This window comes from Temnothorax longispinosus, chromosome 2 (genome assembly GCF_030848805.1).
Source record: "Temnothorax longispinosus isolate EJ_2023e chromosome 2, Tlon_JGU_v1, whole genome shotgun sequence".
NCBI lineage: Eukaryota > Metazoa > Arthropoda > Insecta > Hymenoptera > Formicidae > Temnothorax > Temnothorax longispinosus.
Window position 1 is genome coordinate 10223952 of NC_092359.1, and position 14373 is coordinate 10238324.

The 14373-nt window shown below is 33.1% G+C and overlaps 1 protein-coding gene across 15 annotated transcripts in view; it reads left to right on the forward strand.

Annotated features, from left to right (window-relative positions):
* Window positions 1-3474: 3474 nt before the first annotated feature.
* The window catches only part of LOC139809074 (uncharacterized), a 35941-nt gene continuing 25042 nt past the window's right edge, over window positions 3475-14373 (forward strand). For 7 of the 15 annotated variants that reach the window (XR_011731010.1, XR_011731011.1, XR_011731012.1 and 4 more), the window contains exons 1-4: window positions 3492-3824; window positions 8531-8869; window positions 9941-10066; window positions 13835-14179. Coding sequence is in view for 1 of the 15 variants with exons in the window: in XM_071771699.1 (XP_071627800.1) it covers window positions 14118-14179 (62 nt within the window). In the remaining 14 variants the exon portion in view is untranslated. Of the gene's footprint in view, window positions 3825-8530; window positions 8870-9940; window positions 10067-13834; window positions 14180-14373 lie in introns of all 15 variants that reach the window. The other 8 variants (XR_011731017.1, XR_011731018.1, XR_011731013.1 and 5 more) reach the window with 6 other exon arrangements.

Consider the following 14373-nt stretch of genomic DNA (forward strand, 5'->3'; position numbering starts at 1 on the left):
CTGCTTTTTGCCTCGCAGGGGGTCTGCATATATATTATGACTAGATGTATTTTAAATATGAGAAGCGCTTTCCATCATGCGCGACCTAGCGGCATTGTCGCGTACTAATCGCCGATTGGTTGATGCTGATTCAATTTATATCATTGATATACGATAAAAAACGAACCGATTTGCTGCTGTAAAGAGAAGATGATAAGTTGTATGTCAGAAAATCCTGATAAGAAACGATAGATGTATCGGTTCGGTTAAGTCCGTATAAATATCGACGAGATGTCTATCGTTTTAACCTTATAAAAACGTATGCAAAGTAGAAGGTTTTCAAATGATTCAATTTATATCATTGATATACGATAAAAAACGAAACGATTTGCTGCTGTAAAGAAGATGATGTTATATGTCAGAAAATCCTGATAAGAAACGATAGATGTATCGGTTTGGTTAAGTCGTATAAATATCGACGAGATGTCTATCGTTTTAACCTTATAAAAACATATGCAAAGTAGAAGGTTTTCAAATGATTCAATTTATATCATTGATTACGATAGAAAACGAACCGATTTGCTGCTGTAAAGAAGATGATAAGTTATATGCCAGAAAATCCTAATAAGAAACGAAAGATGTATCGGTTTGGTTAAGTCGTATAAATATCGACGAGATGTCTATCATTTTAACCTTATAAAAACATATGCAAAGTAGAAAGCTTTCAAACGATTCAATTTATATCATGGATATACGATAGAAAACGAACCGATTTGCTGCCGTAAAGAAGATGATAAGTTATATGTCAGAAAATCCCGATAAGAAACGATAGATATATCGGTTCGGTTAAGTCATATAAATATCGATGAGATGTCTATCATTTTATTCTTATATATCCGTATTAATGCATACGGTAAAATTATCACCATAAATAACGATATATATTATATCGTGTAAATATGCGATTGATTCAGACGGGCAATAATTGTACATATAGAAAACGATTCATAACTATAAAATTTGTATAATTATTTTCTTATTATCGGATCTAAAACGATAGAAACCGATTCGATTCGATTAATGTTTTATCTGTCTTCTAAATATGCAACGATAGAACCGATAAGATACGATTAAAAACGATACAGATATAGCCGTTTTTTCGTTTTCTATCGGAGATGGTTACCAGATATCTACCACTTGGGTTTCAATTTTTTTTTAGAATAAAGGTACTACTCACCCACTCTTGGGTTTTTTCGAGGTACAAGGATATTACGTACCATTTGGGTTTTATTAATATTTTTGAATTTAAAATTATAATGATACTACCACTTGGTACTTTTCAAGGCAACAATTAACTACGCGTGTACTTGGCGCTTTTTTTACCTTTTTGATACATATATACAGGGTGTTCCAGGTCAGGTCAATAAAATTACAGGGTCTTATAGGAAATTGAATTTGGAGCAAAAAAGTTCTTATAAATATAGGTCCAGAAACGCTTCGCGCAGAGTTCGTCGAAGGACGAACGAACGAGGCGCAAAGAGCAAAAAAAGCAGGATAATGAGGAGGCTGCTTGTCAAAGGAATAAGTATTCTATGGCCCAGGCATCAACGATGCTGCGTAAGATTAAACAAATTTATTCAACAATTTATCCACAGCATGCAGCTATTGTTTCTCAAAACAGTGTTTTGAAAATCAGTACCAGAAGTATCTCGGAGACTATAGTAAACCGATTTGCATGAAATTTTTTACAGCTACTCTCAATACACAATAGTACTAAAAAATTCAAACTAGTAAAATAAATAAATAACTAATAGTTATAAAATTTGCTCTGATGATTAGTAGACAAAAGCCTCTCATCAGTAGACAATTATGACAAACATTTGTGTCAAATATGAAGTTAATCGAATAACGTTCTCAACTTATTGTTACAGTTTTAAAAAATGTTATTCTAAAAAATGGACACAATAATGTTAATGCTCATTATAAAATATAATTTTTTTATACTAAGATATTGTGCATATTAAATGTACTTAACAAACATATAATAAAAAATCCATACTTCTATTAATTTATAACTTTTTACAATTTGACCCAAATTTTTCCTAATTTTTACTTCTGTTAGAGTCCTGTAACTCATCCTTAATAGTGTAAAATATTGCATTGGTTGCATCGCGTTGGTTCTATGAATGTTAATTGAAATAAAAAATAAATGACATTTTGAATAACCGCTCAATCGCTATACAATCTTCCGTGAGCCATTTATACAATAATATATTCAAAAAGTGAATTATATATGGTAAACTGAACTTTTAATCAAAATATATTTTTTTAATAATGAACTAAAAGTATAGGCTCTCTACTGAATATTTTTTTAATTTTTATATTGTAGTAGCTTATATTTAAAAATAAGCATGACTACCAGTGTTAAAATTTTTTTGAAATGGTAGCTCTGATATACTTTACACGCAGTGAACCATATATTAAACTAGATTAAACTTAGAATCTGAACTTGACACAGCCTGCGTTCGTTTTCTTCCACTGGGAACATATGTACTATATAAAAATCTATAATATACGTAACGTATCCTATATACTTTTAGTATAGTACATGCTCTCAGTGGGAGAAATTGGGAGAAAACGAACGCAGGGATTCTCTACTAACTCTACTCGAGAAGAAAACGGGACGAGCGGGAAGGAGAATTGCGGCCAACCCCTTCTTTTTTGTTGGACTGCGTTCAGAAATTCAACCTATAGCATTTGGGGGTGCGCACAATAAAAGGAATAGAGAACACGGAACAGGGAATATGGAACAGTTCAATATTGTAATATATGAAATTTATTAACATATATAATTAATTAACACAAAATAGACAAACAAAGGAATACCGCTAACAGTGATGAAATTTTATTCTATATTCTGCATCCCATGTGCACAATGCATATGTTAATATTAAACTGTTCCTTATTCTTTGTTCCCTACAGTCACAGTATAAGTATACACATTAGAGAGACTAAACTTTTTTAGTAGTAATAAATTTTATCCTACCAGAAATATGGCGGCTTATATGTATGACAAAGAGAAAGATACTTCTCTCTTTTTCTCTCTTAAGCGTTCGTACAGCCTAGAAGATGGCGGCGAGTCACGTGACCTGGTACTTATCAAAGGTGCTGACGCTCAGTGTCACACTATATGTACTTATACTAGCGTTTAGGAATTGCGCCTATAAGGCGCACTTAGGTAACTCTAATGTTATAGTATACGTTATAGCTTAGATTTACCCAGGTTGAATTTCTAAACGCAGCCCTGTGTTAAAGGCCTGTGTCCACGATGCTAGAACTTGGTCCAAATTCTCGGACCGAGGAAAAGTTACTGAAACTTGGATCGAAAACACACTGAACTTGGATGCAAAACTCGTGTGTCCATGATCCAAGTTTCAGTAATTTTTCCTCGGTCCGAGAATTTGAACCAAGTTCTAGCATCGTGGACACAAGATGCCTAGGTGTGCCTAGGCGTAATTCGTGAACCCCTGAGCTGCTGTACTTCGATCACGATAACAATTGAATACCAATGACCAATCAAAAGTCTGCTAAACAGAGAGAGAACGGTCGCAAATCAATCCGTCTTTTTTTTCTCGTGGCCCGAGCGCTAGCATGTGAGTTTACATTCCAATATAGTATATAGTTTTATGGCTTAGTTTACATCGTAGAAACTCTTGATACGGGTATCAAGCTGGTGCGGACTAAGCGTTAGATACGTTTCTGTTTACATCGACCGTATTAAATCATATTAGTGACTTTTTCAAGACATTATTCAATTTCGATTTCGTATACAGTGATTTCAACTTGTACGTATCAAACCAATCAGACAGCACATTAAGAATGTATATTTGATACGCGTATCAGCTTATAATTAGTCTGATACATGCTGTTCTCGAGTATTGTACCATTCTGATATGCCGTCGTTTACAACAATTGTATCAATGGATTTAGTCCGAATATAATACTTGGTACGCGTATCAAATGCTCGGTGCAAATAAGATCACTGTTAGCCTAGTCAAATAGGTATTTGATAAGGAAATAATAGTACCAGCGCTGTAACTAGCGTGGAAGTGTGTCTTTTGGGGTTGTAATGAAGATACTAAAAGCCCACTCCCGTACATTGTCGTAGCAAAAATGGGGGTGCAAAAAAGTCCAAAAAATTGGTTTTTTGCCAATAACTCAAAAAGTATCACAATTAGGAGAAAAAGTGAAGACGTGAAAGTTGTAGAGAATAAAATTTCACACAAAAAAAGGTGTAATGTATACAAAAATTTTGTACGACCAATTGCAGTCGATCTAGATTTTTTGAAATAATAGGTATTTTATGACAAATGAAAAACACGTGAGCGCGTCGCGCATTTTTATCGATAGTTCAAAAATGGCGACTTGAATAAAAAAATAGTTCAAATAAAAGTTGTAGACAATTTAATTGCCAACAATTTTCATTTTTTTCGATACGATCAATATTGACAGAGATATGAATTTTTTAAAACATTTATTATCGCTCCTCGAGAAAGATTTTTAGTGGTAAAATCGCTTGTAACTCAACATCTGTAAGTTTAACGCAAATATTACATCTTATAAAAGTGAAAGATAATTAAATTTCAAAAATTTTGATGTATATGCAAACTCATTTTAGATATATATATGCGTAGTGTGATAATGCTAATAAACATGAATGCTAATAAAAATTGTCATTTTTTGTGGATTTTGTAAAAAAAAGTCACTTTTGGTTAGCTGTAGGTCAAAATGTCTCTCTACATTTTTTGAAGAGAATTAAATTATCTTTATGATGGCATTTTGTTCATCTTCGTACGATTATTTGTTAACAAGTTACAACTAACCCCACACTGAAGCTCGACTACCTGCTCGCCCCATGCTATCCGACGCCAAGACATTTCTTGTGTACTATTCGTTCTAAAAATATCGCTGCGGTACTGAATGACATCTAAATGTATGCAGAATGACTTCCAATACTTAAAAAAATTTTAAAAATTTGTTAAGTACATTATTTTTAACTTTGCAAATGCTCCAAAATTTCACTTTTCTGCAAATTTAAAATCACAAGCATTTTCAATTATCTGTTTCATAATACTACTTATTACAAATCAAATATCAAAGTATCAATTTTGTAGGAAATTTTATCAGCTTTAATTTTAATCTGATGAAATTTCTTCGTAAAATTAATAAAAAAGAAGATACATGCAAAAAACTAAATAAAAATGCCACTTTTGCATAATTTTTTTTTTTTTGAAGAAATCATACCTTTTGATGAACTTATAGTGCTGCATTACTTTCACACACATATAAACTACTAAAAATAGGTGAAATTCAATTTTTTAAAAATTATCACGCATATATCTTTCAATATATTATTAATTTTGTATAAAATTGTATTTTTCCTTAAATTTTTAAACAGCTGTAACTTAACAAATAATCGTACGAAGATGAACAAAATGCCATCATAAAGATAATTTAATTCTCTTCAAAAAATGTAGAGAGACATTTTGACCTACAGCTAACCAAAAGTGACTTTTTTTTACAAAATCCACAAAAAATGACAATTTTTATTAGCATTCATGTTTATTAGCATTATCACACTACGCATATATCTAAAATGAGTTTGCATATACATCAAAATTTTTGAAATTTAATTATCTTTCACTTTCATAAGATGTAATATTTGCGTTAAACTTACAGATGTTGAGTTACAAGCGATTTTACCACTAAAAATGATACTCGAGGAGCGATAATAAATGTTTTAAAAAATTCATATCTCTGTCAATATTGATCGTATCGAAAAAAATGAAAATTGTTGGCAATTAAATTGTCTACAACTTTTATTTGAACTATTTTTTTATTCAAGTCGCCATTTTTGAACTATCGATAAAAATGCGCGACGCGCTCACGTGTTTTTCATTTGTCATAAAATACCTATTATTTCAAAAAATCTAGATCGACTGCAATTGGTCGTACAAAATTTTTGTATACATTACACCTTTTTTTGTGTGAAATTTTATTCTCTACAACTTTCACGTCTTCACTTTTTCTCCTAATTGTGATATGAGTTATTGGCAAAAAACCAATTTTTTGGACTTTTTTTGCACCCCTATTTTTGCTACGACAATGGTACGGGAGTGGGCTTTTAGTATCTTCATTACAACCCCAAAAGACACACTTCCACGCTAGTTACAGCGCTGGTACTATTATTTCCTTCATTGGCCAAAATTTCAGCCTATTAGACTGGGCTATGTTTACACGCTGAAACTTACGACGGTAATCATATATATGTGTATGCTGGATATTTACTTGTCTACCTATGCATATTGAGTTTTTATTCGCATATTCGATTTCATGTACAATTAAAATTTTAAAACAAAAAAATCACTAACAAGAATTCATGGCAAGATCAAAAGGCTGATAATTGCGATCATATCCAAAATCAAACTACACACGGGTCCAGAAGTTTTAATTTTAACACACGCATCTAGTGCAACACTTTATTTCAAAGTATTTAACCTTTTTGCTAAGGTGGCGTTGGCCGAATAGTGATTATGTGGTACGGCGCGGCGCGGCGGCGCGATAGCCGGCCAGCGTTGGCATTGGAGCGAAGACCACTGTTTTTTAACTTATTGCATTAAAGATATAATTTTCCAAGCATAAAAGTAAAACGGGATTTACATAAGTACAAAATTGTATCATTATTTTAAACCTTGTATTTAATACACTACAAGTGAAGTTAGTGCCAATACGGCTAAGCCGGCTATAGCCGGCACTAGTATTTACAAATGTCACATGGATCCCGGCTATAGACAGCGTTAGAAGTGAAAAGGTTAATGTTTATTGTGGGAAATGAAGATGACTTTTAGAAAAAATTCCGATCGCGCAGATAGTTTGTGCTAAGAACAACATTTATACAAAATTCAAATACGTATTGTGAAGTACTCAATGTACGTTGTTCTATAGAATAGATTTTTAAATTAAAGTAATAAATAAATATGAACAACTTTAATAGGTTTCACAAAAACTTACATTGGAAATATATAATGACTAACACAAATTTCAGCATACACCAATTTCTAAAGAATAATATGATAAAGAATACGCTGACCTTACAATGCGTCTTAGTGTTTATAACTATTATTAACCGGTTATTGCAAAGAATATTACCACATGCCTCGGTGGTCGAATTGGTACGACGTTCTACACGGAATGAGGGAGGTTCCAGGTTCGAACCCTGGCTGAGGTGATATTTTTCGCAAAAAATTCTTTACAGTTTTTTTAAATAATTAAATCGTGTCGATTTAATTGTAGGAGGATGGAAGGGTTTTTTAACGTTCTAATGATAATAACTGTGCTTTAAGTCCGGCTATGATCGGAGCACAGTGAATAGTTGATATATATATGTTACAATAATACATATAAAATTAGATATAATATGAATTTTCCGTAACATCTATTAATGCTCGTATAATGGTCTTACTTCTCACTATATATATAGCCTTTGCTTCAAACGAGCGAAAAACAAGTTTCTTATTGAATAATGTGATGTTAGTCTCCATCCTCGTTATTAGTCTTATATACTGGAAGTGTATAAACAACTGCCAGACCATTTTAGATATTGAACTCTGTATACAGATGTCCGGATATACAAGTCAAATACACTTATGACTCGAATCTCCGTGTACTTAAGAGGTATATTGGTCATGAACATCCAAATACACAGGCCATGGAATAGGATACACATATTCGGACTATTATACAGACTATTATAGAAACTATTTATACACATACATAAATTGTGTATACCTTCTGTATACCTACCTGTATACACTTTTTCTCTAGAGAAAACATACTATTTTTCAAAAAAGGTAAAAAAAAATGCGCCAAGTGTACGTGTTCCATACGAAATTTTTATTGAAAAAAAATTTGATCTAATTGTGTCATATAATTCCATTAGTATTTCTTACTACAAAAGCAATGACAACAGAAGGGCCAAGTGAATATGATACAAAACACTTGGCACTTAAGTGTTTTTTATGTGTGAATCTAAATAATGAGAAACCGGAATAGATTGTGTATCGCTATTCTAAAAAAGAACAGGTACACAACAAGTATAATAATAAAACATCTTTAAGAAAACCAGATATTACTAATTTATCATATTTATTTGGCGCAAACCATTTAATATTATTGTTTTTGTAGTAAAAAATACAAATGGCATTATAAGACCAAATTAGGTCAAAATTTTCTTTCTTTGATAAAGATTTTGCATGGAGCACGTACACTTGGTGCGTTTTTTAATCTTCTTTTAAAAAATATAAGTTTTATCAACATATATACATATGTATGGTGATTAGACAAATTTAAACTATATATCCGTATAAACAATAAATATACATGCTAATAAATAACCCATGTCTCTTGTTGTCCATTGTGACAAATTTTGCAAACGCTTATTGTTGTGGCGATTACTGTATCACATTTAGTATCAGACAAATCTGTGTTACAGGACAATTATAATGGCACCGAGAAGAGGATACAGCAAGTTGTGGAATTGTTTCAAGGAATTGAAACCTACGCTGGTGAAGTGCACGACCTGTAAAAAACATATTAAGATATCTCATCCAACAAGCCGCACAACAATATTCAGAGCACATTTAAAGAGACATGGAATATTTCTCGATAATGAGTCTCGCACACTACCTGACAAATTCAGGCAATATTACTCGGAGTTGCCAGGACATAAGGCAAAATGTAATGATTGTGGAAAAACAGTGTCTTTCTTAACAAATATTGCACGTTTATGACAACATTTGAGAAAATGTACAAAAATCCAAAGTCGAGATGAGTAAGTATACATTGAAAAAAAATTATTAAAATACTAAAAATTATAAAATAAATGTAATAATAAAACAATCAATAGCCAAAGAAAATTAAGCAAATAAAAGTTTTATCAAGGAATCCATATAATATTTATTTGCACTTTTGATCATATAAATGTGCCTCTTTAATCATAATAATAATAATTTTATAATCAATCAATATCGAATAAGCCATTTGAATTAGAACTTAGTAGCTTAATAATATTTTTTGCACACTACTATTTTTTCTTCAACTTTAGTAAACTGAACTATTTTTTCTTCAACCTTAGTAACAACAAAGTCAAGATCTGGTTTGCTCTGGTTGAATTACTTAAAGAAGCAACATAAAAAGCAGGCACAATTAATGAGTAGTTATTCGTTTTGCTTATATCATACAATAATATCTTACTCTTGAAATATTTACTCTTCTGCAAAAGAATGATTTATAACGTTAATACTGTAATGTTGTTACTACTGAATTGTAGTATATTTGTGTCAGGATAGTTAACCCTCTTGAGAGGGGTCGGAATAGCTTCGTCCACGTAACACGAGTTTAATCTTTCGCGAAGAATACGTAGGATACGAGCGGGTAGGAAGGAGGAAAATGAATACGTTTAGGATAAATATCAACCGTATATTTCCTCACTTTTACATCGAACGCGCGAAGTCCCTTGCACGGACTTACGACACGGTTTTAGACGAATACGCCGGGAATAGTTACAAAGGCTAGAGCCCTCCGACGCACGTCCGAATGCCTCGGGATCTCGAAGACTTCTCTCCGCTTAACACGACCGAACGAGCCAGAACATGCACGAACCTGTTCGACCGTTACGCTTTTGCAAAAACAACGCATGAGGTATCTCCTCATCTCGCTCGCCCAATCACAACCGTTCGCCAACGCCATTGGCTCGCTTATACACTAACGCCTCACGCGGATGGGATTACCGCAGCGCTCGCATGCGACAGGCGGCGCCAGTTGCCGGGAAAATTAAACGCATATTCGTTTCTTACAATACTTTATACAATTCTGTTTCTAATTGTACCGTATTTAAATGCAGATCAAGCACTTCAAGTTCAACGGATTGCAATACAGATCCTTCTGCAAAACGTCAAAGTCAGAAAACAGTTGATTTGGCTCTTCAAACATGTGAAAAATTGAAAAAAGAAACAAGAGCACGTGATGGGTAATTATTTGTTTTGTTTACATTATGCCCGACATACACGCCCGACACAATATAATGATATCTCGTACTATTAAAATATTTACTTTTCCGCAAAAGAATAATTTACAATGTTAATGTTTCAAATAATTCAATTTCTAATTGCACCGTATTTCAATGCGGACCAAGCACTTCAATTAACGTTTTGATACGAATCCTTCTGCAGAACGTCAAAGTCAAGATACATCTGGTTTGCCCGTTCAATCATTTAAGAAACGAGAAAAAAACAAGCGCACTTAATGAGTAATTATTCGTTTTGCTTATATCATATCAATGATACCTTGTGTCACGCTCTGTCTGTTGTTCGTCCGTTTTTTTGATCAAATGCATTTAAGCAATTTATCAGAGATTTGGACAAGTCGTGTAAAGTTATTGTTATTATTATTATTGTTTGGGACCAAAAAGATATCGGAGTCTATAAGTTTCGTAACGAGGATTGCTTTTATGTATCTGATTGTAATTAAGATAATCAATGTTGAAATCGGCAGGAATAGGTTTAAATGGAAGGTGCGTTTTCTAATTGTTGCAATTTCTGGAAAAGGAAGAGAAGATTTTGATTAGAAGTAATAGCTTTTTTGATCTGGAACCTAATCCTTTTAATTTGAATTTGTCTACCTCCCCTTTTCGTTATTCAGCCGCGTTCTTAAAAATAAATTTGATTGATCGCTACACTCTTTGTCAGCGTAAAGGTCAAATTCACTTTCGGGAATTATTAACAATTATTGCAATTCCCAAGAATCAACCCCGTACGCCTTTCGGTAGCAAAAGTACCCGTTTGCTACACTCTTCGTCAGCGAAAAGGACTGATCGCTACGCTCTTTGTCAGCGAAAACTGCGAGTCGTATGTCGTATCTCAGGAGTGAATTTATTGATTAAGGATTTAACAAATACGAGATGAGATTTCAGATTTCAAGCTTATTCTTTTCTCAAACTTATCTTACCTTTATTCTTTAAGTCTTAGTACAAACTTAGTTACGCGTGAAAGGCGGTCTTAAAATACAAGAGTACATACCAGGGATTAAGTCCCAGAATCGAGCGCGAATGCTCGGACTTGAATGTGCAGTCGAATGTCGGAAAGTGACTGTCTGGAGTCGAATAAGAGTTAGAATTCAAAATTAAAACAATTTATGTAGTCAAAATTGAAGTCGAAAATGAAGTGACAGAGCCGAAGTAAAAAACTATGTGTCGCTTCGCGGCGTTTTTTGGCCTTATTTATACCCGAAATAGCTAGAACCCCCCGCGTGAAATTCTCACCACTTCCTGCGCATCTTAAGAACGTTCTCCGGCTCCAGTCGTACTCAACTTGTATTCATGCTTAATAGTCCAGTCACTATGTACAAAAAAACGGATTATAAGGGCTCAGACACAATGAGAAAAATAAGGAATAAGATAAAGGAATAAGGAATAAGGCATGTTACTTTCATCAGGCGTCACTTTCATGTACGTGTAATGAAGTGAGATGCGACATTCCCTTATTCCTTTATCTTATTCCTTATTTTTGTCATTGTGTCTGAACCCTAAAAGACATAATTCTGACCTAGGATTTTTCTTTTGGGGGGTGTTGGGGGCTCAAGACAAGCTTAATCTCAAGTTTTCGACCTCTGTTTACCGCTTGCTTTTTTTACGGGAGTAAAAAATATGAAAAAATGGTGAAAAAATGCTCAATTTTTCCTTTTCTCGTTCGATATCTCGAAAACTATCAATCGTACGCCAAAATATCACTGAACGTAACTTGTAGAGCGGAAAAAATCCTATAAAAAACACCTGTTATGTTACTTAAAAATAAAAATAAAAATTAAAAAAAAATAAAAATAAAAATTGTAGGTTTTTTTACGCTCTAAAAGTTTTATTTGAAGCATTTTTGCAATTTTGGACGACAATAATGAGTAAAAAGAAAAAAACTAAATATCATACTTTTTATTTCCCTTTCTCGTTCGATGTCTCGAAAACAATCGATCATACGTAAAAATGTCATGCGACATAATTTGTAGATCGTAAAAAAAGCTTCGATTCGACCTTGTAACTCTATTAGAAACCGAGTTATCGCGGAAAAACCATTTTTTCACATTTTTTACTCCCGTAAAAAAAGCAAGCGGGAAACAAAGGTCGAAAACTTCCGGTTAAGCTTGTCTTGATCCCTCCAACACCCCCCCAAAAAAAATCCTGGGTCAAAATTATGTCTTTTTTAAATGTACATAGTGACTGGACTATAAAAAGAAAATTTATTTTACTGAAGTTAATTGTTTATTATATACAAAATATTACATATAATAACATCTAAAAAATAAGAAGTTAACTTCACGCGTGAGAACTCATGCAGCGTTGCCAAGTAATTGACGCCTCTCCTCTCCTGTTACTTTGAACCGAGCGAAAAATTCATCAAATCGCGTACTTTATAACAAGTATTTCTCGAAAACGAGTACCTCAAGGGTATTGATACTTATCGCATATTATTTCTATTTTTATGGAGCATCATATACTAGTTTTTCAAAAACATTTAGAGAAAACTTCTTTCACAATTCATTAAAATGTCTGTTTCTCAATAGCTCAAAATAGGAATCCTATGTTAAAAGTTGAAACTTTGGAGCTCAGTATCTCGATTTTTAATACCGCAAGAGGTACTTTTATACCACGCATAAAGCACCTAAATTAACGTACATATATTCACAGTTTCAAGAAAATCTAGAGAACATCGATTTTTTCCGGAGAACGTCCTTAAGGTGATCCTAAAGCCGTGATCCTAGCCGGTTTTTTTCGGTTTTTTTCTTAGCACTAATCTTTTAATTGGCTTTATATAAATGCAAAATTCTTGTCTAGAATTAAAGTACGCATCAAAATCTAGGTCATGGTGGTCGAATTTATATGTGGTGGTCGTCACGTATAACAAAAAATATTAATTTTTTTTCGTTTTCGATATAAATTCGATCACCATGACCTAGATTTTGATGCGTACTTTAATTCTAGACAAGAATTTTGCATTTTGATAAAGCCAATTAAAAGATTAGTGCTAAGAAAAAAACCGAAAAAAACCGGCTAAGATCACGGCTTTAGGATCACCTTAAGGGGGGAGGTTTTCTAGAAGTTTCTAGAAGCGTAGTTTTGGGCCCCATCTGGACCTCAGCCTGTCAACAGCCGTCGGGTAACCGAAAGATAAACTAAACATTTATACTTGGAGCTAGCTGAGCGATCGCTCGGAACTGTGAGCTAGCGTGCGTTGTCTAAAACGTTTAAAAATTTTAATGTGCGTTGTCCAAAATTTTAGGATAAATTTTCCGTAATTTGATATTTAAATATTTACTCTTTTGCTAAAAGATAATTGCACGCGTGTGTGAGTGTGTGTGTGTGTGTGTGTGTGTGTGTGCGCGCGCGCGCGCGCTCGCGCGCGTGTGTGTATACATGTACGGGATGTTCTCTATTAAATCACAAACGAACAAATATTCAATATATAAGACCAAATTAAATCAAAATTTTCTCTCTTTGATAAAGATGTTGTATGGAGCAGGTATATAATACTTATACGTATAGCGCGTTTTTTTATCTTTCTTGGAAAAAGGTATGTTTGGAGATCTATATGAGAGATCTGGTAATTAGGTAAATTCAAACTATTTATCCGTATAAACGTACATCTTAATAAATAAACTATGCCTCTTTTTTATTTCTGTGAGAAATTCTACGAACTCTTGCTGAGGCAATCACTGAACCATATTTAACATTAAACAATATGTATTACAGAACGGTTATAACATCGAATAAAAAATGGAGCACGTTGTGGAATTATTTCGAAAAACTGAATTCTTCGCTGGTGAAGTGCACGACCTGTAAAAAAAAAATTAAGATATTTAGTTTATCAAACCGTCTAAACATAATCAGAGTACACTTATTAAAAAAACATGGAATATACCTTGATGATGACACTTACACACTACGTGACGACTTCAGGCAATATTACTCGGTGTTACCGGGATATAAGGCAAAATGTAAAGATTGTGGCAAAACAGTGTCTTTCTTAACAACTATGGAAAATTTACGAGAACATTTAAGAAGGAGACATTCCATAAAAATTCAGAGTCGAAATAAGTAAGTACACATTCAAAAAATTATTAAAATACTAAAGATTATAAAATAAATGTAATCGTAAAACAATCAATAACTAAAGAAAATTGAGCGAATAATAGTTTTTGTCAGAGCATCCATATAATATTTATTTACAATTTTGATCATAAATGTGCACGTACATTTGGTACGTTCTTTATCCTTCTAATTGAAAAAGA